General features: G+C 61.4%; 1 protein-coding gene across 1 annotated transcript; it reads right to left on the bottom strand.

Annotated features, from left to right (window-relative positions):
• Positions 1–5327: 5327 nt before the first annotated feature.
• LOC140904659 (uncharacterized) lies at positions 5328–26215 on the bottom strand. The gene is made up of 16 exons (XM_073327097.1): positions 25934–26215; positions 25456–25641; positions 23528–23632; positions 23353–23423; positions 22245–22351; positions 18529–21617; positions 11188–11258; positions 10834–11008; positions 10478–10606; positions 10035–10163; positions 9331–9558; positions 8326–8454; positions 7975–8103; positions 7381–7432; positions 5572–5939; positions 5328–5516 (listed from the first exon to the last, which is right to left on the bottom strand). The coding sequence occupies exons 6-16, from the start codon at positions 21211–21213 to the stop codon at positions 5328–5330; spliced, it is 4284 nt and encodes a 1427-aa protein (XP_073183198.1). The 5' UTR covers positions 21214–21617; positions 22245–22351; positions 23353–23423; positions 23528–23632; positions 25456–25641; positions 25934–26215.
• Between the last annotated feature and the right edge of the window lie 470 nt (positions 26216–26685).

Raw genomic sequence — 26685 nt, 5'->3', positions numbered from 1 at the left:
TGTTCCATTCCCCTAATCATTTTTGTTGCCCTTCGCTGGACTCTCTCCAATTTATCCACATCCTTCTTGAAGTGTGGGGCCCAAAACTGGACACAGTACTCCAGATGAGGCCTCACCAATGTCGAATGTCGAATACAGCTTATGCTCAAATAAATTGGTTAGTCTCTAAGGTGCCACAAGTACTCCTTTTCTTTTTACATATAGGCTGGGGCCAGGAGTGTCCACCACCCTACCCGTCAGGCTGACGGTGTCTATGGCCTTGGGACCCGGCAAGGGAGCTAGACACTGAGGCTTTTCTGCAGGGTCCCCCTGGTTCAAATCGCCAGCCTGCTCAAAGGCAGTGAGGTGGACATCCACATCCCCCCCCTTAACCAGGGGCAGCAATTTAGCATCGAGGTTCCCTGCGAACTGGCACCCTGGGATCTATCCCCACTCACTCCGGGTAGGTCCCCTAGGCCTCTCCGCTCCCCCACCGCCAGTTCATGCTGCTGCTGCTTCTCCTGCCGTTCTTTCTTGGGCTCTCGCTGTCTCTCATAGTCCTCGGAGTCAGCTCCAATCTCATCTGTCTCCAATTCGTTGATGGGGAACCCGATCGTGAAGACCCCCGTCTGGTCGGGGACAGGAGTCTTGGGGATGCCTGGCTTCTACTCCAGCTGCTCCCAGATCCTGCTATAGTCCCATTTGGGGTCAGGAATCTGTTCCTTAGAGTGGTCATCCTCCTCCAGCTGCTCGATTAACTCTGCTTTGGTGAACTTTCAACTGCGCAACCCTCTCTTTCTGCACAAATTACAATGTCCTTCTTAAGGAGATGGTGACAGGCCATCACTCCGCTCTTCCCACGTTCTTGTGGATTCACAGGCCTGTGCGCTCTCAGCTCCCCACGGTTTCCAGGAGCAATCTCTAGTGTGCCAGCCCTTCTCCAGGTCACCACCTCTCTCCCAGGGTCAAGTCGCAGACTCCTCCGCCCTTGGGACTGCTCACCGCAGTCCCCATGGGGACCCTGTTACTGCAACAGTCCTTCTCGCTGGTCACACACTCCCAGAGGTTAAGTGGAGCTCCTTCGCCCCCTGAAGCTGCCCCTCTCTGAGCCTTCAGCACCCCGGTCCTCATTAATCCCCCTCCATTTTACTGCTCCCCAGTCACGTACTGCAGGATGCTCTGTCCAAGGGATGCAGTACATCCCACTACTGCCACCAGTTATCATGGAGTCCCCGGGCGATGCTCTGGAACTGCTCCCTACGAAGCCAGTCAAGACTCTGGGGGAGCCTCCTCTCTCTGAGCAGCCTGTCTCCAGGGCAAGAAGCTCACACGGCTTCCACCTTCCTAGGTCTTCCTGCTGCTCACAAACCAGGAAAAATTAGTAGGGGAAGCAAAAGTGGATGGGAACCTGGGAGGCAGTGACCAGGAGATGGTCGAGTTCAGGGGAAAAGGAGTCCAGGAGAGCTGGCTGTATTTTAAAGAATCCTTATTGAGGTTACAGGGACAAACCATCCCGATGTGTAGAAAGAATAGTAAATATGGCAGGAGACCAGCTTGGCTTAACAGTGAAATCCTTGCTAATCTTAAATACAAAAAAGAAGCTTACAAGAACTGGAAGATTGGACAAATGACCAGGGATGAGTATAAAAATATTGCTCAGGCTTGCAGGAGTAAAATCAGGAAGGCCAAATCACACCTGGAGTTGCAGCTAGCAAGAGATGTTAAGAGTAACAAGAAGGGTTTCTTCAGGTATGTTAACAACAAGAAGAAAGTCAAGGAAAGTGTGGGCCCCTTACTGAATGAGGGAGGCAACCTAGTGACAGAGGATGTGGGAAAAGCTAATGTACTCAATGCTTTTTTTGCCTCTGTCTTCACGAACAAGGTCAGCTCCCAGACTGCTGCACTGGGCAGCACAGCATGGGGAGGAGGTGACCAGCCCTCTGTGGAGAAAGAAGTGGTTCGGGACTATTTAGAAAAGCTGGACGAGCACAAGTCCATGGGGCTGGATGCGTTGCATCCGAGAGTGCTAAAGGAGTTGGCGGCTGTGATTGCAGAGCCGTTGGCCATTATCTTTGAAAACTCGTGGCGAACGGGGGAAGTCCCAGATGACTGGAAAAAGGCTAATGTAGTGCCCCTCTTTTAAAAAGGGAAGAAGGAGGATCCTGGGAACTACAGGCCAGTCAGCCTCACCTCAGTCCCTGGAAAAATCATGGAGCAGGTCCTCAAGGAATCAATTCTGAAGCACTTAGAGGAGAGGAAAGTGATCAGGAACAGTCAGCATGGATTCACCAAGGGCAAGTCATACCTGACTAATCTAATTGCCTTCTCTGATGAGATAACTGGCTCTGTGGATGAGGGGAAAGCAGTGGACGTGTTGTTCCTTGACTTTAGCAAAGCTTTTGACACGGTCTCCCACAGTATTCTTGCCAGCAAGTTAAAGAAGTATGGGCTGGATGAATGGACTATAAGGTGGATAGAAAGCTGGCTAGATTGTCGGGCTCAACGGGTAGTGATCAATGGCTCCATGTCTAGTTGGCAGCCGGTATCAAGCGGAGTGCCCCAGGGGTCGGTCCTAGGGCCAGTTTTGTTCAATATCTTCATTAATGATCTGGAGGATGGTGTGGATTGCACCCTGAGCAAGTTTGCAGAGGACACTAAACTGGGAGGAGAGGTAGATACGCTGGAGGGGAGGGATAGGATACAGAGGGACCTAGACAAATTGGAGGACTGGGCCAAAAGAAATCTGATGAGGTTCAACAAGGACAAGTGCAGAGTCCTGCACTCAGGACGGAAGAATCCAATGCACCGCTACAGACTAGGGACCGAATGGCTCGGCAGCAGTTCTGCAGAAACGGACCTAGGGGTGACAGTGGATGAGAAGCTGGATATGAGTCAGCAGTGGGCCCTTGTTGCCAAGAAGGCCAATGGCATTTTGGGATGTATAAGTAGGGGCATAGCGAGCAGATCGAGGGACGTGATCGTTCCCCTCTATTCGACATTGGTGAGGCCTCATCTGGAGTACTGTGTCCAGTTTTGGACCCCACACGACAAGAAGGATGTGGCAAAATTGAAAAACGTCCAGCGAAGGGCAACAAAAATGATTAGGGGACTGGAACACATGAGTTATGAGGAGAGGCTGAGGGAACTGGGATTGTTTAGTCTGCGGAAGAGAAGAATGAGGGGGGATTTGATAGCTGCTTTCAACTACCTGAAAGGGGGTTCCAAAGAGGATGGCTCTAGACTGTTCTCAATGGTAGCAGATGACAGAACGAGCAGTAATGGTCTCAAGTTGCAGTGGGGGAGGTTTAGATTGGATATTAGGAAAAACTTTTTCACTAAGAGGGTGGTGAAACACTGGAATGCGTTACCTAGGGAGGTGGTAGAATCTCCGTCCTTAGAGGTTTTTAAGGTCAGGCTTGACAATGCCCTGGCTGGGATGACTTAGTTGGGGATTGGTCCTGCTTTGAGCAGGGAGTTGGACTAGATGACCTCCTGAGGTCCCTTCCAACCCTGATAGTCTATGATTCTATGACCTTGGAGCATTCAGCCTCCTCTGCCCCTCCGTGCGCTTCCCACAGCCAGTCTGCCCAGGCAGGGCTCAGGGCTCCAGCTGAGGGCGCTGGCTCTGGGGTGGGTTTGGGGATGCAGGAGGGTGTGCCGGGATGGGACCAAGGGGTTTGGAGGGCAGGAAGGGGATCTGGGTTGGGGCAGTGGTGCAGGAGTGGGGCATGCTCCAGGCGATGCTTACCTCAAGCAGCTCCCAGAAGCAGCAGCATGTCCCTGCTCTGGCTTCTATGCGGAGGCATGGCCAGGCAGCTCTGCGCACTGCCCTGTCCGCAGGCGCTGCCCCTATAGCTCCCATTGGTTGTGATTCCCAGCCAATGGGAGCTATGGGGGAAATGCTTCGGGCGGGGGCAGCGTGTGGATCCCCCTGGCTGCTCCTGTGCGTAGGAGCTGGAGGGCGAACATGCCCGTTTCCAGGAGTTGCGCAGAGCGGGGCAAGCCCCCAACCCCACTCCCTGGCTGGAGCTCCAGAGCGGGGTAAGCCCCGGACCCCGCTTCCCGGCGGGATCTCAAGGGTCAGATTAAAATGTCCGGCTGCGGCCCCCGGGCCGTAGTTTGCCCACCCCTGCTCTAAGCTCACAGGGGACCATGTGAACAGCTCCTGTGGCTGCTTGGCTAGCCCAGGTCTGACCCACTCTCCCAGCAGCTGGCTCCAGTGGGGCTTTCGGAGCCCTGGCTGCTCTCTCCTTACCAGCTCGTGTGGGTGAGTCGCCATCGCCCCAGGCAGCGGCTCCAGCGGCAGACCGCTCTCCTGGCTCGGGCCCACGTCCCAGCTCCTGGCTGCATTGGCCCAACGCCGCTCAGCCCCTGGGTCTCTCGAGATTCCGGGTCCCCAGGCCAGAGGGGCGCAGGAGGACTGTGTGACCCCGTGTGGCGCCCAAGCCAGAGACCGGCCCCCACGATCCCTAGAGCGGAGCTGCTAGACAAACATTGAACGTGGCCAGGGATGGAGAATCCCCCGCAACCCTCGGCAAGTCCTCCCCGTGGTTAATTGCCGCCTGTTACAACGGTGCCACATCTCGCTGCAGCTTCCTGCCCCGCATGGGTTCCCCCTTCGGCTGCTGGACTGCAGAGCCCGTGACACTGCACAACTGCGGCCCCTCCGAGTCCCTGCTTTCCAGCCAGTCTCCCCACCCCTGGGCACAACCCGTCTTCTCGGCCCCCAGCCAGTCCCCTGCGTCTGGCCCTGGGATGGTGCATGGTGGGGCTGGGACGATTTAACCCGTGACTTGACCCCTCTGTTCCTGGCCAGCAGCCCAGCCCAGATTCGCCTGACGGAGGGATGGGGGGCACCTCCCTGCTCAGATCATCCATAGCCCTGGGAACCCAGCCGCTGGCAGGCAGGGCCACCCTTGCCACCAGTCCCTGCTCCAGGGCAGATCTCCACCTGCCCTCCTGCCCCCCACTCAGCCCTGCTGCCCCCCAGCCGGAAGGAGGGGCAGGCGCAGGCATGACAATGTTCCTTGTGATTTATTAACAAACAACCCCAGCAACGGGCGCTGACAGGGACAGTTAAAATGGCCGAGCGGCTGCTGGTGCCTGAGGGGCGGCCCAAGGCAGGGGCCAGGGCACCCTGAGGGGAGGGTGGGGACCAAAGTCCCCAGGCCGCAATATGGCTCCAGGCCGTCCCAGGCCCTGACAACAGCATTGGGGGGACAGGCCTGGGGGCATGAGTACAGGGCCCCCCAGCAGTCTCCCCATTAAAGCCCCAAGGCAGCCTTGCGCCCCTGGCCAGGAGGGGCGGGGGCTGCAAAGCTACCCCCACGCCCGGCACCATGGCCCCCTCAGCTCTGGGAGGACCCAAGCAGCTTCTCGGCCAGGCTGAGGCGCCAGAAGAAGCCAACGAGGGTGGAGACGCCCTTGGGGGAGGCCCTGGGGGAGATGGGGCCAGCCTGCTCCTCAGCCCCCTTGGGGGGCCCCTTCTTATGGGAGAGGCTGGGGAAACGCAGGGGAGCAGCCTTTTGGCGAGGCCCCTGAGGATGGGAGATGCTCAGGGAGTCAGGACAGGAGGCCCCCTTTCCTGCCCACGGGGGCGGCAGGGGGCCCTGGCGGGGAGGTGTGGTTGGGGGGAGCAGGCGCTGGGCCCAGGGAGTCCTGAGGCTCGGGGTGGGCTGGGAGGGTGGCAAGCGTGTGGAGCCGGCTCAGGCATCTCTGGCCGGCCTGGCCCTCCCCCCTGGCCAAGGGCCCAGCCATGGCAGCCCGGTCAGGGCAGGCCCCGGCCCCAGAGGCCAGGCTGGCACAGGGCCCAGTGCTTGGGCGGGGGCCCTGGGGGGTGCGGCTCCGGCGGCACGGCTGGGGCGTGCGTGTGAACAGGACATCCAGCTCCGGCTCCCGGGCGGAGCACGTGGCGATTGCGGCACTTCTCCTGCCGGCGCTGCTCTGCCTGCATGGTTCTCCTGCGGGAGACAGGGCTCAGGGACCGGGTGGAGTGCACAGGCCCCCAGCTGCGCCCCGCAGACCCCACTCCCTCCCCACGCCGGCATGGAACCCAGGAGTCCTGGCCCCCAGGCCTCCCTCTGTCTACCACAGCCCACTGCCCACACAGCACCAGGATAGAACCCAGGAGTCCCGGCTGCATGCCATTCTAATCAATAGACCCCACCCCACCCCACCGGAGGGGTGTTCTGAGCATGGTGGGAGGGGGTCGGGGCAGATGTGTGTATGTGGGGGGAGCCCTGGGGGTGGCAGACAGGGGCGGGGGGGGGGTACCTGCACAGTAGTCCAGACACACACCCCGAAGGCATGCAGCACTCAGGGGACAGGAGGGTTTGCGGGGCACAGGGGGGTGGGAGGGTTCAGGGGGTACCTGCATGGCAGTCTGGAAGCACCCCCTGAAGGTGTGCAGCACTCAGGAGGTATGAGGGTTTGGGGGGCACAGAGAGGTACGGGGGTTCAGGGGTACCTGCACAGCAGTCTGGAAGCACCCCCCCGAAGGCGTGTGGGGGTTTGGGGGACACAGGGGAGCACAGGGGGGTTCAGGCTACTTGCACAGCAGACTGGAAGCGCCCCCCGAAGGCGTGCGGCACTCAAGGGGTACAGGGGTTTGGGGGACACAGGGGGGTTCAGGGTACCTGCACGGCAGTCCGGAAGCGCCCCCCGAAGGCGTGCGGCACTCGAGGGGTATGGGGGTTTGGGGGGCACAGGGGGGTTCAGGGTACCTGCACGGCAGTCTGGAAGAGCCCCCCAAAGGCGTGCGGCACTCGAGGGGTACGGAGGTTCGGGGGGCACAGGGAGGTTCAGGGTACCTGCACGGCAGTCCGGAAGCGCCCCCCGAAGGCGTGCGGCACTCGAGGGGTACGGGGGTTCGGGGGGCACAGGGGGGTTCAGGGTACCTGCACGGCAGTCTGGAAGCGCCCCCCAAAGGCGTGCGGCACTTGAGGGGTACGGAGGTTCGGGGGGCACAGGGAGGTTCAGGGTACCTGCACGGCAGTCCGGAAGCGCCCCCCGAAGGCGTGCGGCACTCGAGGGGCATGGGGGTTTGGGGGGGTTCAGGGTACCTGCACGGCAGTCCGGAAGCGCCCCCCGAAGGCGTGCGGCACTTGAGGGGTACGGGGGTTCGGGGGGCACAAGGGGGTTCAGGGTACCTGCACGGCAGTCCGGAAGCGCCCCCCGAAGGCGTGCGGCACTCGAGGGGTACGGGGGTTCGGGGGGCACAGGGGGGTTCAGGGTACCTGCACGGCAGTCTGGAAGCGCCCCCCAAAGGCGTGCGGCACTCGAGGGGCACGGGGGTTCGGGGGGCACAGGGAGGTTCAGGGTACCTGCACGGCAGTCTGGAAGCGCCCCCCCGAAGGCGTGCGGCACTCGAGGGGCACGGGGGTTTGGGGGGGTTCAGGGTACCTGCACGGCAGTCCGGAAGCGCCCCCCGAAGGCGTGCGGCACTCGAGGGGTACTGGGGTTTGGGGGGCACAGGGGGGTTCAGGGTACCTGCACGGCAGTCTGGAAGTGCCCCCCGAAGGCGTACGGCACTCGAGGGGTACGGGGGTTCGGGGGACACAGGGGGGGTTCAGGGTACCTGCATGGCAGTCTGGAAGCGCCCCCCGAAGGCGTGCGGCACTCGAGGGGTACGGGGGTTTGGAGGACACAGGGGGGTTCAGGGTACTTGCACGGCAGTCCGGAAGCGCCCCCCGAAGGCGTGCGGCACTCGAGGGGTACGGGAGTTCGGGGGGCACAGGGGGGTTCAGGGTACCTGCACGGCAGTCCGGAAGTGCCCCCCGAAGGCATGCGGCACTCGAGGGGTACGGGGGTTTGGGGGGTTCAGGGTACCTGCACGGCAGTCTGGAAGCGCCCCCCCGAAGGCGTGCGGCACTCGAGGGGTACGGGGGACACAGGGGGGTTCAGGGTACCTGCACGGCAGTCCGGAAGCGCCCCCCAAAGGCGTGCGGCACTCGAGGAGTACGGGGGTTCGGGGGGCACAGGGGGGTTTCAGGGTACCTGCACGGCAGTCTGGAAGCGGCCCCCGAAGGCGTGCGGCACTCGAGGGGTACGGGGGTTCGGGGGGCACAGGGGGGGTTCAGGGTACCTGCACGGCAGTCTGGAAGCGGCCCCCGAAGGCATGCGGCACTCGAGGGGTACGGGAGTTCGGGGGGCACAAGGGGGGTTCAGGGTACTTGCACGGCAGTCCGGAAGCGCCCCCCGAAGGCGTGCGGCACTCGAGGGGCACGGGGGTTCGGGGGGCACGGGGGGGGTTCAGGGTACCTGCACGGCAGTCCGGAAGCGCCCCCCGAAGGCGTGCGGCACTCAAGGGGTACGGGGGTTCGGGGGACACAGGGGGGTTCAGGGTACCTGCATGGCAGTCCGGAAGCGCCCCCCGAAGGCGTGCGGCACTCGAGGGGTATGGGGTTTCAGGGGGCACAGGGGGTGTTCAGGGTACCTGCACGGCACTCCGGAAGCGCCCCCCGAAGGCGTGCGGCACTCGAGGGGTACGGGGGTTTGGAGGACACAGGGGGGTTCAGGGTACCTGCACGGCAGTCTGGAAGCGCCCCCCGAAGGCGTGCGGCACTCGAGGGGTACGGGGGTTTGGGGGACACAGGGGGGTTCAGGGTACCTGCACGGCAGTCCAGAAGCGCCCCCCGAAGGCGTGCGGCACTCGAGGGGTATGGGGGTTCAGGGGGCACAGGGGGGGTTCAGGGTACCTGCACGGCACTCCGGAAGCGCCCCCTGAAGGTGTGCGGCACTCGAGGGGTACGGGGGTTTGGGGGGGTTCAGGGTACCTGCACGGCAGTCCGGAAGCGCCCCCCGAAGGCGTGCGGCACTCGAGGGGTACAGAGGTTCGGGGGGCACAGGGGGGTTCAGGGTACCTGCACGGCAGTCTGGAAGCGCCCCCCCGAAGGCGTGCGGCACTCGAGGGGTACGGGGGACACAGGGGGGTTCAGGGTACCTGCACGGTACTCCGGAAGCGCCCCCCGAAGGTGTGCGGCACTCGAGGGGTACGGGGGTTTGGGGGGGTTCAGGGTACTTGCACGGCAGTCCGGAAGCGCCCCCCGAAGGCGTGCGGCACTCGAGGGGTACGGGAGTTCGGGGGGCACAGGGGGGTTCAGGGTACCTGCACGGCAGTCCGGAAGTGCCCCCCGAAGGCATGCGGCACTCAAGGGGTACGGGGGTTTGGGGGGTTCAGGGTACCTGCACGGCAGTCTGGAAGCGCCCCCCCGAAGGCGTGCGGCACTCGAGGGGTACGGGGGACACAGGGGGGTTCAGGGTACCTGCACGGCAGTCCGGAAGCGCCCCCCAAAGGCGTGCGGCACTCGAGGAGTACGGGGGTTCGGGGGGCACAGGGGGGTTTCAGGGTACCTGCATGGCAGTCTGGAAGCGGCCCCCGAAGGCGTGCGGCACTCGAGGGGTACGGGGGTTCGGGGGGCACAGGGGGGGTTCAGGGTACCTGCACGGCAGTCTGGAAGCGGCCCCCGAAGGCATGCGGCACTCGAGGGGTACGGGAGTTCGGGGGGCACAAGGGGGGTTCAGGGTACTTGCACGGCAGTCCGGAAGCGCCCCCCGAGGGCGTGCGGCACTCGAGGGGTACTGGGGTTCGGGGGGCACAGGGGGGTTTCAGGGTACCTGCATGGCAGTCTGGAAGTGGCCCCCGAAGGCGTGCGGCACTCGAGGGGTACGGGGGTTCGGGGGGCACAGGGGGGGTTCAGGGTACCTGCACGGCAGTCTGGAAGCGGCCCCCGAAGGCGTGCGGCACTCGAGGGGTACGGGGGTTCGGGGGGCACAGGGGGGGTTCAGGGTACCTGCACGGCAGTCTGGAAGCGGCCCCCGAAGGCGTGCGGCACTCGAGGGGTACGGGGGTTCGGGGGGCACAGGGGGGGTTCAGGGTACCTGCACGGCAGTCTGGAAGCGGCCCCCGAAGGCGTGCGGCACTCGAGGGGTACGGGGGTTCGGGGGGCACAGGGGGGGTTCAGGGTACCTGCACGGCAGTCTGGAAGCGGCCCCCGAAGGCGTGCGGCACTCGAGGGGTACGGGGGTTCGGGGGGCACAGGGGGGGTTCAGGGTACCTGCACGGCAGTCTGGAAGCGGCCCCCGAAGGCGTGCGGCACTCGAGGGGTACGGGGGTTCGGGGGGCACAGGGGGGGTTCAGGGTACCTGCACGGCAGTCTGGAAGCGGCCCCCGAAGGCGTGCGGCACTCGAGGGGTACGGGGGTTCGGGGGGCACAGGGGGGGTTCAGGGTACCTGCACGGCAGTCTGGAAGCGGCCCCCGAAGGCGTGCGGCACTCGAGGGGTACGGGAGTTCGGGGGGCACAAGGGGGGTTTCAGGGTACCTGCACGGCAGTCTGGAAGCGGCCCCCGAAGGCGTGCGGCACTCGAGGGGTACGGGGGTTCGGGGGGCACAAGGGGGGTTTCAGGGTACCTGCACGGCAGTCTGGAAGCGGCCCCCGAAGGCGTGCGGCACTCGAGGGGTACGGGGGTTCGGGGGGCACAAGGGGGGTTTCAGGGTACCTGCACGGCAGTCTGGAAGCGGCCCCCGAAGGCGTGCGGCACTCGAGGGGTACGGGGGTTCGGGGGGCACAGGGGGGGTTCAGGGTACCTGCACGGCAGTCTGGAAGCGGCCCCCGAAGGCGTGCGGCACTTGAGGGGTACGGGAGTTCGGGGGGCACAAGGGGGGTTCAGGGTACTTGCATGGCAGTCCGGAAGCGCCCCCCGAGGGCGTGTGGCACTCGAGGGGTACGGGGGTTCGGGGGGCACAGGGGGGTTCAGGGTACCTGCACGGCAGTCCGGAAGCGCCCCCCGAAGGCGTGCGGCACTCAAGGGGTACGGGGGTTCGGGGGGCACAGGGGGGTTCGGGGGGCACACACCTGCAGGCAGAGCGGCGTCTGGGCCTTGCGGAAGAAGTTGCACAGCGCGGCCGTGGCCTGGCACAGCAGCTCTCGTGCAGCCTGCTCCGTGCCCAGCTCCAGGAGGCTGCCGCGGGCCCCCGCCAAGGGCTGACCCAGGCCCTGCAGCTCCGATGCCACCTCCTGCTCCTGGATCCTGCGCACATGGACGGGGCGAGGGAACCCGTCAGCTCCATGCTGCCCCTCCACCCTCCCATCCCTCCAGCCCCACACTGGGGAGAGCAGAGACCCTGGCCCGGGGCAGAGTCAGCCCCAGGCACCAAGGGCAGAGGGGCCCACAGGGTACAGCTCTGGGGGCTGGAGGGGGGAGCTCACCGTGATGCCAGCCCCACGTGCTCCAGTTTGCTCGGGAAATCCAGCAGGCTCTTGTCCTTCCGCTCAGCCTCCTGGGGCAAGAGCCAGAGTGACCCCTGCCCCCCACAGCACAGCCCCCTCAGCACCTCAAACACTTCAGCCCCCCACAGCACATCCACCCCCAGTACCCCACCCACAGCCTCGCTCCCTCACATCTCTCAGCCCCCCACCCCACAGCCACTCTCAGTACGCCACCCGTCCCCCACAGCCCCCCCTTCACCCCCCACAGCCTGCTACAGCCCCGCCCCTTCACATATTTCAGCCCCCCCACCCATCCCCCACAGCACAGACCCCCACTGTATCCCCACAGCACCTAGCGACCCCCCCACCCTAAAGCACCACCCCACAATTCCTGGATCACAGCGCTTCTCCCACCACTCACTCCACCCCCCCCCCCACAGCCCCCAGTGCCCTTCCAGTACCCTGTCCCACAGCACACCACTACACGGCACTCTCCACAACACTCCCCTGCCCCCCCACAGCACCCTCCCACCACCCCACATAGCACAGGCCCCCATGCCATAACATACACCCCCATGCCATCCTCCAACACTCGGAATATTTTGTAACATTCCTATGAAGCCTATGTGTGCCTCAGTTTCTCCTATATGCTGCATTGTTACCCAGTGGGGGCAGGGAAGGACGGTCTGCCCTCAGGTCGGGCGACAAGACATAGGTGTGAGTGTTGTCTAGCTGTCTGGGCCTCAGTCTCCATATCATACACCTGGGAAATTCTGCACCACTGCACACACTCAGAATTCATGTGCGCTTCAGATTCCGCCCCCCCCACCGAGGTCACACGGCAATTACACCTTTCGCCCACCAGGGGCTGCTGTAGCGCTAGAACAGGCAGGGCTGGGGGCCCTGGCCTCTGTTTGCCAGAGCTGGCAATGGGCGACAGGGGACGGAGTCACTGGGAGATTCTCTGTTCTGCTCACTCCCTCTGGGGCACCTGGCCCTGGCCACTGTCGGCAGACAGGACACTGGGCTAGATGGACCATAGGGCTGTCCCGGGGTGAAAGTTGTCACGAGATCTCCGGGCGATGCTCTGGAACTGCTCCCTACAAAGCCAGGCAGGACTCTGGGAGAGTCTCCTCTCTGGGAGCAGCCTGTCCGCAGGGCAAGAAGCTCACACGGCTTCCCCCTTCCTGGGTCTGACCTTGGAGCATTCAGCCTCCTCTGCCCCTCCGGGCGCTTCCCACAGCGAGTCCACCTAGGTGGGGTCCTTGGAGGGCCAGAGGGTCCTGCCCCCCAACTCCGCAGTCAGACATGACTCTCAGCCAGCCGGGAAAACAGAGGTTTATTAGGTGACAGGAACATGGTCTAACACAGAGCTTGTAGGTGCAGAGAACAGGACCCCTCAGCTGGTCCATTTTGGGGGGCAGTGAGCCAGACAACCCCGTCTGCCCTTCACTCCTCATCCCCAGCCACTCCCAAACTGCCTCCCCCTCCAGCTTTGTCCCTTTCCAAGGCCAGGAGGTCACCGGATTCCTTTGTTCTCCAACCCTTTAGCTCTTACCTTGCAGGGGGGAAGGGCCCAGGCCATCAGTGGCCAGGAGACAGAGTGTCGGCCATTTATGTACCCTGGCCCTTTGCTCTGCAACAATTACACCCCCTTATCCCACCCCCTAGAGACTTAAGAAATGCCGAGGGGAAACTGAGGCACCCCCACAGTATTCAGAGACATTAAGAACAGTCCCACTTTGTCACAAAAGTAACTCCAGACACTTACTGGTGCGGGGCTGGCTCCAGCCCCCGGAAGGGGTGGGGCTTCGGGCAGACAGGGCAGGGCTGGGGGGGGGTCAGCATCCCCCAGCCAGCCCTTCCAGGCTGCCTGGGCTGCGCCCGGGGCTCCAGTGGTGATTTAAGGGGCCTGGGGGAGCTGCTCCCTTTGCCCCTCACCCGTCGGTGGCCAAGGGGGGGGGCAAAAGGGGCAGGGACATTAAAGTGCTGCAGGGTCCTTTCCCATGACAGCACTTGTGTACGGCTGGTGTGGGTGTGACATTATGAGTGTAATATAATATCTCATTGAGAGGTGACCGGGCCAGAAAGAGTTAATGAACGCACAGACTGACCTGAGCCAGGGCCGGACTTTAAAGACTGGTTAGGGAGAGATGGAAATGGAGAGCTTTGAAATGCAGCCAGCATTGTTAGAGAGAGAAGGGGAGATGTTTGCTCAGGTCTTGCAATGTCAGCAAACAAGTCTTGTCTATAGCTATAGCTTGGATTTAAAGACCAAAAAAGGAATATTAACATTTAGGAAGACACTGGAGGGGAATAGTGTTATTGTCTACATGTCTCTTTAAAGGTTGTGGTAACCTGTATGTGAACTGTTCAATGGATAAATTATCCCGCACTAATTGCCAGGATGTTTGGGAGAAGGAAAGTCAAGCCTATTGTTTTCTCAGGCCAAAAGGCTGCTGGAAATGTATAAAAACCCTGGGACATGATCCTTCTTCATCCCAGATCTGCTTTGGGCTTGAAGAGGGGGAAACCTTAAGCCATAAGGATGGAGATCCCCAGTCACTGACTGGAGTCACCCTGAACATGGACATTGGACTATAACCTCTGGACTATTTCTAAAAGGGCTTTTGGCCACTACAAACTCATCTCCGCTCTGTATCTGGACCTCAAGAACTGAATTCAAGTCTGTCTGTATATTGATCTTTTAACCAACACTCTTTTCTTTTTTAATAAATTTTAGTTTAGTGAATAAGAATTGGCTATAAGCGTGTATTTGGGGTAAGAGCTGAGTTATCATTTGACTTGGGTCTGGAGCTTGGTCCTTTGGGGTCAGGAGAACCTTTTCTTTTCTATGATGAAATAACATTTTTGGAATTTATCATCCTATCTTTGAATGGCGTGTCTGGATGGAGGCCAGAGGCCGGGCACTTTAAGGGAACTGCATTATTTGGACGTCTGAGTAACCAGGGAGGTGATACAGAAGCTGTTTTGGGCTGGCTGGGTAAATCTCAGCAGTGGAATATCCACCAGCGTTTGGGGTTTCTCTGCCCCGGTCTGTTTGCAGATCACCCTGATTGAGTGACCTCAGCTGGCTCCCACGGGCAGCCCCCTCACAGCGGGTTCTTACCGGTACACTGTACCGGCCCACTTTCACCCCCGGTCTGACCCCTTATGGCCAGTCTTGCGATTTTACTTACCAGAGGGCAGTGGGCTCATGGGCTGGGGGAGGGGGCAGAGGCTGCGTTCCTCCCAGTGCCCTGCCCCTGGGGTGAGGAGACACGGGATATGGGGGGTCACACAGACTGGGGTTCAGAAGGGCTAGTGGGGGAACAGATGGGTGGGGACACAGAGCCAGGGGCTGGGGGGAGGGGGTGCAGGGACCCACGTGGAAAGGGGCAGATGTGCCTGACTGACTGGGAGAAGCTAGGGGTCGGGCAGTGTCTGCACGGGGGTGGCTCCCTAACTGCCTAACAATTCCTCCTGCCCAAAAAGTCTGTTCCATACTTCTCCAAGAAGGCCAATGGCATTTTGGGATGTATAAGTAGGGGCATAGCGAGCAGATCGAGGGACGTGATCGTTCCCCTCTATTCGACATTGGTGAGGCCTCATCTGGAGTACTGTGTCCAGTTTTGGGCCCCACACTTCAAGAAGGATGTGGATAAATTGGAGAGAGTCCAGCGAAGGGCAACAAAAATGATTAGGGGACTGGAACACATGAGTTATGAGGAGAGGCTGAGGGAGCTGGGATTGTTTAGCCTGCAGAAGAGAAGAATGAGGGGGGATTTGATAGCTGCTTTCAACTACCTGAAAGGGGGTTCCAAAGAGGATGGCTCTAGACTGTTCTCAATGGTAGCAGATGACAGAACGAGGAGTAATGGTCTCAAGTTGCAGTGGGGGAGGTTTAGATTGGATATTAGGAAAAACTTTTTCACTAAGAGGGTGGTGAAACACTGGAATGCGTTACCTAGGGAGGTGGTAGAATCTCCTTCCTTAGAGGTTTTTAAGGTCAGGCTTGACAAAGCCCTGGTTGGGATGATTTAACTGGGAATTGGTCCTGCTTCGAGCAGGGGGTTGGACTAGATGACCTTCTGGAGTCCCTTCCAACCCTGATATTCTAGGATTCTATGATTCTATGATTCCCATTGACACCCATCAACCTTCCAGGTACACACCCAGGCTCCTTACCAGCAATTACTTCCCTCTCCCTCGGCTCCTCCGCTACCCCAACTCCCCCGAGCCTTTGGGCTGCTTCCGAGGGGGGCGAGAAATCCGGTTCTGTATCGTAGTTTAATTGAATTCTTACTCAGCATTCTGTATTAACATGCCTAGTATGGAATCTATTTGTCAAAAACATTTCCTGAATCGTTTCCATTGGCTGTATTGTCACAAACACACCTGCTGGCAGGTCTTTTGAAATAAATTACCAAAATCATTGAAAGTGGCGTGATGATACTGTGGTATTTTGACAAATGAAACCTGCAGGATTGTTTATTTTTGGTGCAGAATTTCCCCAGGAGTGGTACCATGACCTAGACGGCCCCACCTCTCTGCAGGGAGCAGGAGAAGAAAGGGCTGGGGTGAGTGCGGGAAGCAGTCTCGGCTCACCTGGCAGTCTGTGAAGGGGGTCAGACAGACACACAGAGCTCGAACAATGGTGTTCACTGCAGCCTGGCTGGGCACTGGCTCACCAACCATCAGTGCCGCGGTTACCTAAGGGCTCCAGGTGACTGGTAACCTGGCTGTGCCAGCACCATGGGAGCGTGACTGCCAATGCTGGGCGAAGGGCACTGATCCCTGCGGCGGGGGCATGGCTCCCCCAAGGTCTGTCTCTGGGACTGTCACGGAGTGTGGGGGAGTCCAGGCCCTGCACCCCTCTTCCTGGGATCCACTGAGACTCTCAGCCAGCCAGTAAAACAGAAGGTTTATTGGACAACAGGAACACAGTCCAAAACAAAGCTTGTGGGTACAACCAGGACCCCTCAATCACGTCCTTCTGGGGGAGCAGGGAGCTTAGACCCCAGCCCTGGGGTTCCCTGTGTTCCTCTCCCCAGCCCCAAACTGCAAACAAACCCACCCAGCAGGTTCCCTGCTGCAGCCTCTGTTCACATTCCTGGGCAGAGGTGTTACCTCCCCCTCCCCCTCCTGGCTCAGGTGACAGGCTCTCAGGTCTCCCATCCCCAGGGCACATTCCCAGGTCAACACTCCCCCCTCCCTGCTGAGTCACATCATCACATCTCTCCCCCCTTCGAGACTGAACTGAGCGGGGTCACGCTGACCAGTGACCTGGGTAAGTTCGGGGCCCCCTCTCCGGGACAGCGCATCCGCTATCAGGTTGGCACTTCCCTTCACGTGGACCACGTCCATGTCGTAATCCTGCAGGAGCAGGCTCCATCTCAGGAGCTTGGCGTTGGCTCCTTTCATCTGGTGCAGCCAGGTCAGGGGAGAGTGGTCGGTGTAGACGGTGAAGTGTCGCCCGAAGAGATAGGGCTCTAGTTTCTTGAGGGCCCACACCATGGCCAGGCACTCCTTCTCGATGGCCGCGTAGTGTTGCTCCCGGGGTAGCAACTTCTTGCTCAGGTACACGATGGGGTGTCTCTCCCCCTTTTCATCCTCCTGCATTAACACCGCCCCCAGTCCCGTGTCTGAGGCGTCGGTGAACACCACAAAGGGCTTGTCAAAGTCTGGGTTTGCCAGAACTGGGCCACTGACCAGAGCCTTCTTCAGCGCCCGGAAAGCCACCTGGCACTGCTCGGTCCAGACCACCTTGTCTGGGTTCCCCTTCTTGCATAGCTCCGTGATGGGGGTGGCGATGGCGCTAAAGTGGGGCATAAATCTTCGGTAGTATCCTGCCATCCCAATAAAGGCTTGGACCTGCTTTTTGGTGTGGGGAGCGGGCCAGTCTCTGATCACCTCCACCTTGGCTGGTTCCGGCTTTAGGCGGCCGCTCCCCACCCGATGGCCCAGGTAAGATACTTCCGCCATCCCCACCTTGCACTTCTCCGCTTTTACAGTCAGCCCAGCCCCCTGGAGTCGGTCCAGCACTTGTCTAACCTGGGACACGTGGTCCTCCCAGGTCTGGCTGAAGACACAGATGTCATCAATATACGCCACGGCAAAACTCTCCATCACCCTCAGGAACTCATCCACTAGGCGCTGGAAGGTGGCCGGCGCTCCCTTGAGGCCGAAAGGCAGGGTCAGGAACTCACAGAGCCCCAGAGGGGTGATAAAGGCCGATTTCAGTCGGGCATCTGCATCCAGCGGCACTTGCCAGTAGCCCTTTGTAAGGTCCATGGTGGTAAGGTACCGAGCTCCTCCCAGCTTGTCTAGGAGCTCGTCCGGCCTGGGCATGGGGTAGGCATCAGATACAGTGATGGCATTGAGCTTCCGATAGTCCACATAGAACCAGACCAACCCATCCTTTTTGGGGACCAGCATCACCGGCGAGGCCCAAGGGCTGGCAGATGGCTGGATCACCCCCAAAGCCAGCATGTCCCGGACCTCTCTTTCCAGGTCCTGAGCAGTTTTCCCTGTGACTCGGAAGGGGGAGCATCTTATCGGCGGGTGCGACCCTGTCTGCACCCGGTGGACAGTCAGATTAGTGCGTCCAGGCTGGTTGGAAAACAGCTGTCGGTACGGATGCAGCACCTCCCTGACCTCAGCTTGCTGGGCAGGGGTTAGCTGATCCGAGAGGGGAATTGTTTCCAGGGAGAAACCAGCTCTGGTCCCAGGGAATAGATCTACTAAAGGGTCATCTCCCTGCTCTTCCCACTGTCCACACACGGCCAACACCACATTCCCCCTGGCATAATATGGCTTCATCATATTCACATGGTACACCCGGCGGTGGTGCGCCCGGTTTGACAGCTCCACCACATAGTTTACCTCATTGAGCTGCTTGACGACCTTGAAAGGGCCCTCCCAGGCGGCCTGTAGTTTGTTCTTTCTCACTGGGATGAGAACCATCACCTGATCCCCGGTGGCGTAGGCACGGGCCCGTGCCGTGCGGTCATACCAGACCTTCTGCTTCCTCTGGGCTCTGGCCAGATTCTCCCTGGCCAGGCCCATGAGTTCAGCCAGTCTCTCTCGGAAGATCAGGACATACTCCACCACTGACTCTCCATCGGGAGTGGCCTTCCCCTCCCACTCGTCTCTCATCAGGTCCAGGGGGCCCCTCACCCTCCTGCCATATAACAGTTCGAAAGGCGAAAATCCGGTAGACTCCTGGGGCACCTCCCAGTATGCGAACAGCAGGTGAGGTAAGTACTTGTCCCAATCCTGCGGGTGCTGGTTCATAAAGGTTTTCAGCATCATCTTTAGCGTCCCGTTAAACCTCTCCACCAGCCCGTTGGACTGGGGGTGATAAGCTGAGGCCCAGTCGTGCCGGACCCCACATTTCTCCCACAAGCACCGGAGCAGGGCCGACATGAAGTTGGAGCCTTGGTCTGTCAAGACTTCCTTGGGGAACCCCACTCGGCTGAAAATGGTCAGGAGCGCATCGGCCACGGTGTCGGCTTCAATGGAAGCTAAGGGCACTGCCTCGGGGTAGCGGGTGGCAAAATCTACCACCACCAGAATGTATTTCTTCCCCGAGCGGGTCGTCCTGCTGAGAGGCCCCACGATGTCCATGGCCACCTTCTGGAAAGGCTCCTCTATGATGGGCAAAGGTCTCAAAGCCGCTTTCCCCTTGTCCCGGGCCTTCCCCACCCTCTGACAGGGGTCGCAGGATCGGCAATACTGCCGGACCGTGGTAAAGACCCCGGGCCAGTAAAAGTTCTGTAGCAACCTCTGCCGGGTGCGCCGGATTCCCTGGTGCCCTGCGAGGGGGATGTCATGGGCCAGGTACAGTAGCTTGCAGCGATACTTCTGGGGGACCACCAGCTGCCTCCTGATCCCACAGGACTCTACTTCCCTTGTGGGAGCCCATTCTCGGTACAGGAACCCCTTCTCCCACAGGAACCTCTCCTGGCAGCCTCTCCTCACGGTCCGTCCCACACTGAGGTCGGCCAGGTCCCTGAGCTTCCGCAAGGAGGGATCTTTCCTCAACTCGGCCTGGAACTCAGCGGCTGGGGCAGGGACGGGGCCCGGTTCCCCCTCAGTGACCAGGTCTGAGGCCTCAGCCTCTCTGAGCCGTGCCCCTCGGCGCTCCCTCCCCACCAGGGTAGGGTCCTGCGCCTCCGGTGTGGTACCCTCCCCAAGGTCAGGGTGCAGTGCCCCTCGCCGGCTCTGGCTACGCGTCACAACCAGGGCGGCCTGGGGCTTGCTTGGCCAGTCCTCTAGGTCTCCCCCCATCAAAACTTCAGTGGGCAAATGGTGGTGTACCCCCACATCCTTGGGGCCCTCCTTGGCCCCCCATTTCAGGTGTACCCTTGCCACGGGCACCTTAAAGGGGGTCCCGCCCACCCCTGTCAGGGTCAGATAGGTGTTGGGCACCACCCGATCTGGGGCCACCACCTCGGGCCGGGCCAGCGTCACCTCCGCGCCCGTATCCCAGTATCCATTGACCTTCCTCCCATCCACCTCCAGGGGAACAAGGCACTCTCTCCGGAGGAACAGCCCCGCGCCCACCCTGTAAACTGAGCACCCTGAGTCCGGAGCCTCCAGCCCTCTGGTGGAGCTGGCCTGGGGTACTCTTCCCTCCTGAGCAGGTGGTAAACTGGCAGCCCCCCTTTCCTGGGTCGTCTGCCCCTCGTCCAGCTGGGTCCCTACCCAGTTAACCCTGGGTAGGTTGGGTCTGCTCAGTCTGTCTCTGAGCCCGGGGCACTGGGACCGTACGTGGCCTCTCTGGCCACAGTGATAGCAGCTCAGGTCACGTTGGTCCCCTCGAGCGGGTCGGAGGGGCCCGACGCCAGGCGTTCCCCTTTGGAGGGGGTTCTCCCTATTTCCCCGCTGGGAGGCCCCCTGGTGACTCTCTCTCGGCATCGGGGGGGGCCTGTTCTTTTGGGACTCCTCCCGGCTACCCCCTGACCGACTGTTCACAAACTCGTCGGCCAGCTGCCCTGCGTGCTGGGGGTTCTCGAGCTTTTTGTCCACCAGCCACAGCCTCAGGTCGGAAGGGCACTGATCATACAGCTGCTCCAGTACGATTAGGTCAAGCAGGTCCTCTTTAGCTCGGGCCCCAGCTGTCCACTTGCGGGCATACCCCTGCATCCGGTTGACCAGTTGTAGGTAGGTGACCTCAGGCGTTTTACGCTGACTCCGGAACCTTCTCCGGTACATCTCGGGGGTCAGCCCAAACTCACGGAGCAGGGCCTGTTTGAACAGTTCATAGTCCCCTGCCTCCGGCCCTGTCATTCGGCTGTACACCTCCACGGCTTTGGGGTCCAGTAAGGGGGTGAGGAACTGGAGCCTGTCTGCAGGGTCAACCCTGTGCAGCTCGCAGGCATTCTCAAAGGCCGTCAGGAAGCTATCTATGTCCTCCCCCTCCTTCCGCTGGGCCAGGAAGCACTTATCAAAGTTCCTTGCCGTCTTGGGTCCCCCCTCACTCACCGCAGCCGCAGCCGGGGCCCCACTGCTCCTCAGCCTGGCCAGCTCCAGTTCATGCTGTCTTTGTTTCTCCTTCTCCTGACGCTCCCTCTCCTTCTCCTCCTGCTCATGTTGACGTTGTTTCTCCTCATGTTGACGTTGTTTTTCATGATCCTCCAGCTCCCTCATTTTCATCTCCCTCTCCCATTCCAGCCGCCTCCGCTCCAGGGATGGGGAGCTCCGCCGGGAGGATCCCCTGCTGGGTGCCGGGGTCAGGGTGCCCTCGGTATTCGCTGGGCTTCCCCCAACCCCTCCCCCGGACATAGGTAGGAAGGGTCTCGGGATGTCCTCGGCAGCAGTCTGACCCCTCCCAGCCCGGTCAGGCCCCAGGGCCCACGCTGCGTCCCCCGGGCAGCTTCCCTCAGGGACAGGGATCGGGTCATCCAAGCAATCCCTCTCCTCCAGCTGGGCAATCAGCTGTTCCTTGGTGGACCTCCCGATGCGCAGCCCCCTCTGCCTGCACAGCTCCACCAGGTCGCTCTTCAGGCGTTTAGCGTACATCTCCCTGCTGGCCACTCGCAGGCTGGGCAGCTTCCCACGGTTTCCAGGAAAAGCCCCTCGTGTGCCAGTCCTTCTTGAGGTCACCGACTCTTTGCCAGGGTCGAGCTGCAGACTCCTCCGCCCCTGGGACCGCTCGCTGCAATCCCCCGGGGGACCCTGTTACTGCAAAAGTCTTTCTCTCTGGTCACACATTCCCAGGGGTTAACCGCCCCCCGAAACCGTCTCTCTCTGAATCTTCAGCACGCCTGGTCCCCGTCAATTCCCCTTCGTTTTACTGCTCCCCAGTCACTTACTGCAGGAAGCGCCGTTCACGGGGTGCAGTAGATCCCACCGCTGCCACCAGTTGTCACGGAGTGTGGGGGAGCCCAGGCCCTGCACCCCTCTTCCTGGGTTCCACTGAGACTCTCAGCCAGCCAGTAAAACAGAAGGTTTATTGGACAACAGGAACACAGTCCACAACAGAGCTTGTGGGTACAACCAGGACCCCTCAGTCAAGTCCTTCTGGGGGGCAGGGAGCTTAGACCCCAGCCCTGGGGTTCTCTGTGTTCCTCCACCCAGCCCCAAACTGAACTAAACCCCCCCAGCAGGCCCCCTCCTGCAGCCTCTGTTCACATTCCCCTCCCCCTCCCGGCTCAGGGGACAGGCTCTCAGGTCTCCCCTCCCCAGGGCACATTCCCAGGTCAACACCCCCCCCTCCCTGCTGAGTCACATCCTCACAGGGACTCACTGGGCAGAGCTCACAGGGGGCGGCAGGCCCAGAGGTCCAGTCTCAGTAGGCAATGGGGGCACAAGGCTCAGCCTGGAGGAACCGTGAGCCCCCCAGGGGTCTGGCACACTGATGGGGTCCCCCCCAGAGACTGCTCCAAAACTTGGGCATAGCCCCGATCCTGTGGATCCGTGACAGCCCCAAGTCCCACCACCAGCTGCACCCTCCGCCTGCAGATATCATCCCCCACAAGACAGCCTCCCTCCTGAGTCCCTGTTCCCCTCCCCCAGCCCTGACTCTGGGGTGAGCCCCCTTCCCCACTCACCATGGCCACGAAGTGCAGCAGGTCCATGCCTGGCTTGTTGCCCTGGTGTCTGCCAGCCTGAGGAGAGATGCCAGCCGGAAGCCTGCGGCATGGCCAGCGTAGCCACCCTGATGGGGAAAGTGCATGCCATGGAAACAGGTACCTCCAGCAGCCTCCCTCCCTCTAACCACTAGTCCCCACTCTCCTCCCAGAGCCGGGGAGAGAACCCAGGTATCCTGGCTCCCCCCACCCCCGATCTAATCGCTAGTCCCTACTTCCTTCCCTTCTCCCATCTTCACTTGTACTAGGGAGGTGCCAGAGATGCGTGGGGAGTGGGGCTGGAATGGCTGTGGGGGGGGGGGGGGTGTCAGGAGACACTGGCCAGGATGCACCCTGTGACCAAGTTTTGAACGAATACACTGTGTGCCTCACTTTCCCCACGTGCTGCATGGTTAGCTGGGTAGGGGGTGGGGCATTTGCTCTTTGCAGAGACCCAGGTCTGACAGCGCCTGTCCTGCCTGGGGCCTGGGCCCATGGGGAGCCCCACAAGACAATGGCCCCTCCAACTGCCCGGACATTTGGCACCTAGCAACTAACGCCCAGGGATGGGCCCCGCTCGGCAGGGAGCCAGCCCCTGGAACCAGCCGGAGAGAGGGGTTGGGAAGTGGGGGGCTGCCGGAAGCAGGAGACGCTCCTGGATGGGGATTACAGAGGGGCCGGGGAGCTCTGATCCGACCCGGCTGGCCCAGGCTCTAACTCTCTGCGCTGGGTCCAGACCCCCAGGCACCCCCCTGCTGTTACCCGCTGGCTGAGTCACTGCAGAGTCAGGCAGGGGGGTGCCTGGCTCCCTTGGGGTACAAGTCTCCCGCCGGGGTCCCACCCAGGGGGACTTGCCGAGGGAGCTCCTGGCATGAGGCGGGGGTTGGGGGCTCCGAGGGTTGGTCCCAGGAGGGGGAGAGCCAAGGGGCTGACCACGGCGAGTGTGACCCGGAGGGGGCTGATGCCCTGCAGGGGGCCTGCCAGGGGCTGTCCCAGAGCTCGGTGAGGGCACCAGTGGATCCGTGATACCCCGCTTGGCCCCTCAGACCCAGCCAAGCCCCCTCGCCACGGCCCCAGAGCTGGCGCTCACCGTGTTCATATAGTTGCCGGTTCTCAGGACAAGGCGGAGGACGATGTGCAGCTCCTCGCACCCCAGCAGCTCTGCGGAGAGGGGACGGGGGAGGTGAGCGGGAGGGGCTCTGCTCCAGGGGCCCAGCCCCTCCCCCACCCTCCAAAAACAGTGCCCCGGCCAGCCCCACACGCACCTCGAGCTGCCTCGGTCAGGATCTGGATGGAGCACTTGAGCGAGTTGAGCTGGGGAAAAAACTCCTCCTTCAGGACGAGCAGCTCCAGGCGCCGGCCGGTCGTAGCTGGGGGAAGCAGAGAGAGGAGAGCGGAGAGGCCAGGCTGTGGAGATGCTCGGGCAGCGAGGTCCAGCCTGAGCTCTGGGATCCCAGCAACCGGGGCTCCCCAAGACCCTTGTCCATGTGCAGCGACCCCCACTTCAAACCGGGGCCTGGTCCCAGCCACGCAGCATCTGGCCCAAAGTGCCGTGCTCCGGCAAAACCTTGCCCACAAGGGGGACTGTGCCAGGCCAGACACACCCCTGGACCTGCCTGGCTAGGGGGCCAAGCCAGGCCCCAGGAACGCAGAGCCCACCCCGTCCCCGGCCGTGCGGCCGAGCCAGGCCCCAGGAACGCACAGCCCGCCACATGGCCGAGCCAGGCCCCAGGAACACAGAGCTGTCCCAGGTGCCCAGGCTGGCTGAGGGTCGTGCCCACCTGTGACGAAGTGGGACTGTTCTTAATGTTTCCTCTGAATAGTGTGGGGGTGCCTCAGTTTCCCCTAGGCAGTTCTTAAGTCTCTAGGGGGTGGGGTAAGGGTGTATGACCATTGCAGAGCCCTAGAGGGCAGGTGTGTGCAGGGGTCTGGACACAGAGAATGGCCGACACCCTGTTTCCTGGCCACTGATGGCCTGGGCCCTTCCCCCCTGCAAGGTGAGAGCTAAAGGGTTGGAGAACAAAGGAATCAGGTGACCACCTGGCCCGGGAAAGGGACAAAGCCCAGAGGAGGAGGGGCTGGAGGGGGGTTTCAGTTTGGGGCTGGCTGGGACATGGAGTGAAGTGCAGACGTGGTTGTCTGGCTCACTGCCCCCCAAAATGGACCAGCTGAGGGGTCCTGTTCTCTGCACCTGCAAGCTCTGTGTTAGACCATGTTCCTGTCGTCTAATAAACCTTCTGTTTTACTGGCTGGCTGAGAGTCACGTCTGACTGCGAAGTTGGGGGGCAGGACCCTCTGGCTTCCCTATGAGCCCCGCCTGAGCGGACTCGCTGGGGGGAAGCGCACGGAGGGGCAGAGGACGCTGAATGCTCCGAGGTCAGACCCAGGAAGGTGGAAGCTGTGTGAGCCGTGTGTCCTGAAGACAGGCTGCTCACAGAAAGGCGACTGCCCCAGAGTCCTGACTGGCTTCATGGGGAGCAGTCCCAGAGCATCGCCCAGGGACTCCGTGACAACTGGTGCATTTTGGGGGGCAGTGAGCCAGACAACCACGTCTGCACTAAAAAACCACGTCTAATAAACCTCTGTTTTACTGGCTGGCTGAGAGTCCCGTCTGACTGCGGAGTTGGGGTGCAGGACCCTCTGGCTTCCCCAGGACCCCACCTGGGCGGACTCGCTGGGGGAAGCGCACGGAGGGGCAGAGGAGGCTGAATGCTCCGAGGTCAGACCCAGGAAGGTGGAGCCGGGTGAGCTGTGTGTCCTGCAGACAGGCTGCTCACAGGAAGGAGACTTCCCCAGAGTCCTGCCTGGCTTCGCAGGGACCATTCCGAGCATCGCCCAGGGACCCCGTGACAAGGGATCAGCTTGCAGCCTACGTGAGCTATGTGGAGGTAGAGCCATCACTCCAACCTTGCTCCCCACATGAGGGGGTCTATGGTGCAGCCCCACTGCCCCACAGAATCCCTGTCAGTGCTCAGCCTCCCCGCCACAGCAGCCCATGCTGGGAGACACCCCTCCACAGCCAGCGCCCCACCCCCACAGCACTCCTGCCCCCCACAGCGCCCCCTCCCACTGGGAAACCCCCACAGCCAGCGCCCCACCCCCACAGTGCCCCCCAGCACCCCATCCTAGGATCCCCCCAGAGCTACCACCCTGCCCCCCACAGCACTCCCTGATGGGTGCCCAGAGCTCTCACCTGGGAACCCCCACAAGCAACAGCGAGAAGGTCTCAGCGTCCGAAAGCTGGCTCCAGGGGCCCTGGAACGCCCTCAGTTTTCTGACCTGCTGGGACAGAGCCGGGCAGCGGGTTAGCCCGGGGAGCCCCCGCAGGGGCTGGGCTGGCTGCTCCCTCCAGTCCCCTCACCTCTTCTGCTGCACAGGCCTGGGAGCAGAAGAGATGTCAGCTCAGCCCAGAGACCAGCCCCCAAGCAGCCCCAGACCCCCACACCTCAATCCCTGCCCCTCAAGAGCCTCCCATCCCCACCCTCCGAGACCAGCCACACCCTCCCTCCATCCCTGCCCCCGACATGAGGGGGTCTATGGTGCAACTTGGGGCTCCCCTCCTGTCATGGAGTCCCCGGGTGATGCTCTGGAACTGCTCCCCATGAAGCCAGTCAGGACTCTGGGGTAGTCGCCTTTCTGGGAGCAGCCTGTCTGCAGGACACACAGCTCACCCGGCTCCACCTTCCTGGGTCTGACCTCGGAGCCTTCAGCATCCTCTGCCCCTCCGTGCGCTTCCCACAGTGAGTCTGCCCAGGCGGGGTCCTGGGGAAGCCAGAGGGTCCTGCCCCCGAACTCCGCAGTCAGACGTGACTCTCAGCCAGCCAGGAAAACAGAGGGTTTATTAGATGACAGGAACATGGTCTAACACAGAGCTTGTAGGTGCAGAGAACAGGACCCCTCAGCTGGGTCCATTTTGGGGGGCAGTGAAACACGTCTGCCCTCCATGTCCCCAGCCAGCCCCAAACTGAAACTCCCTCCAGCCCCTCCTCCTCTGGGCTTTGTCCCTTTCCCCGGGCCAGGAAGTCACCTGATTCCTTTGTTCTCCAACCCTTCAGCTCTCACCTTGCAGGGGGGAAGGGCCCAGGCCATCAGTTGCCAGGAAACAGGGTGTTGGCCATTCTCTGTGTCCAGACCCCTGCACACCCCTGCCCTCTAGGGCTCTGCAACGATCATACACTCTTATCCCACCAACTAGATACTTAATAACTGCCTAGGGGAAACTGAGGCACCCCACACTATTCAGAGGAAACGTTACAAACATTCCCGCTTCATCACACCTCCCATTGCGAGCTGCTCCCCAACCCTGACCCTGCGCCCCTCCGCTGTCCTGAAACGGGTCACTGTGGTGCCAGGCAGCTCACCCCCACCCCCACCTGTTCTTACCTCTTAAACTGCTTCAAAAATATCTCCAGATTCAGGATCT

This window comes from Lepidochelys kempii, unplaced genomic scaffold (genome assembly GCF_965140265.1).
Source record: "Lepidochelys kempii isolate rLepKem1 unplaced genomic scaffold, rLepKem1.hap2 scaffold_61, whole genome shotgun sequence".
NCBI lineage: Eukaryota > Metazoa > Chordata > Testudines > Cheloniidae > Lepidochelys > Lepidochelys kempii.
The sequence above is the reverse complement of the archived record's forward strand: the minus strand, read 5'-3'. Positions and strand labels throughout refer to the sequence as shown.

Coding starts and splice junctions, on each gene's coding strand:
- LOC140904659 (XM_073327097.1), bottom strand. CDS start 21,213: ATGTACGCTAAACGCCTGAAGAGCGACCTGGTGGAGCTGTGCAGGCAG. Junction 8,455..9,330: donor GCTTCCAGACTGCCATGCAG/GTACCCTGAAAC, acceptor GTACCCCTCGAG/TGCCGCACGCCTTCGGGGGG. Junction 8,104..8,325: donor GCTTCCGGACTGCCATGCAG/GTACCCTGAACC, acceptor GTACCCCTCGAG/TGCCGCATGCCTTCGGGGGC.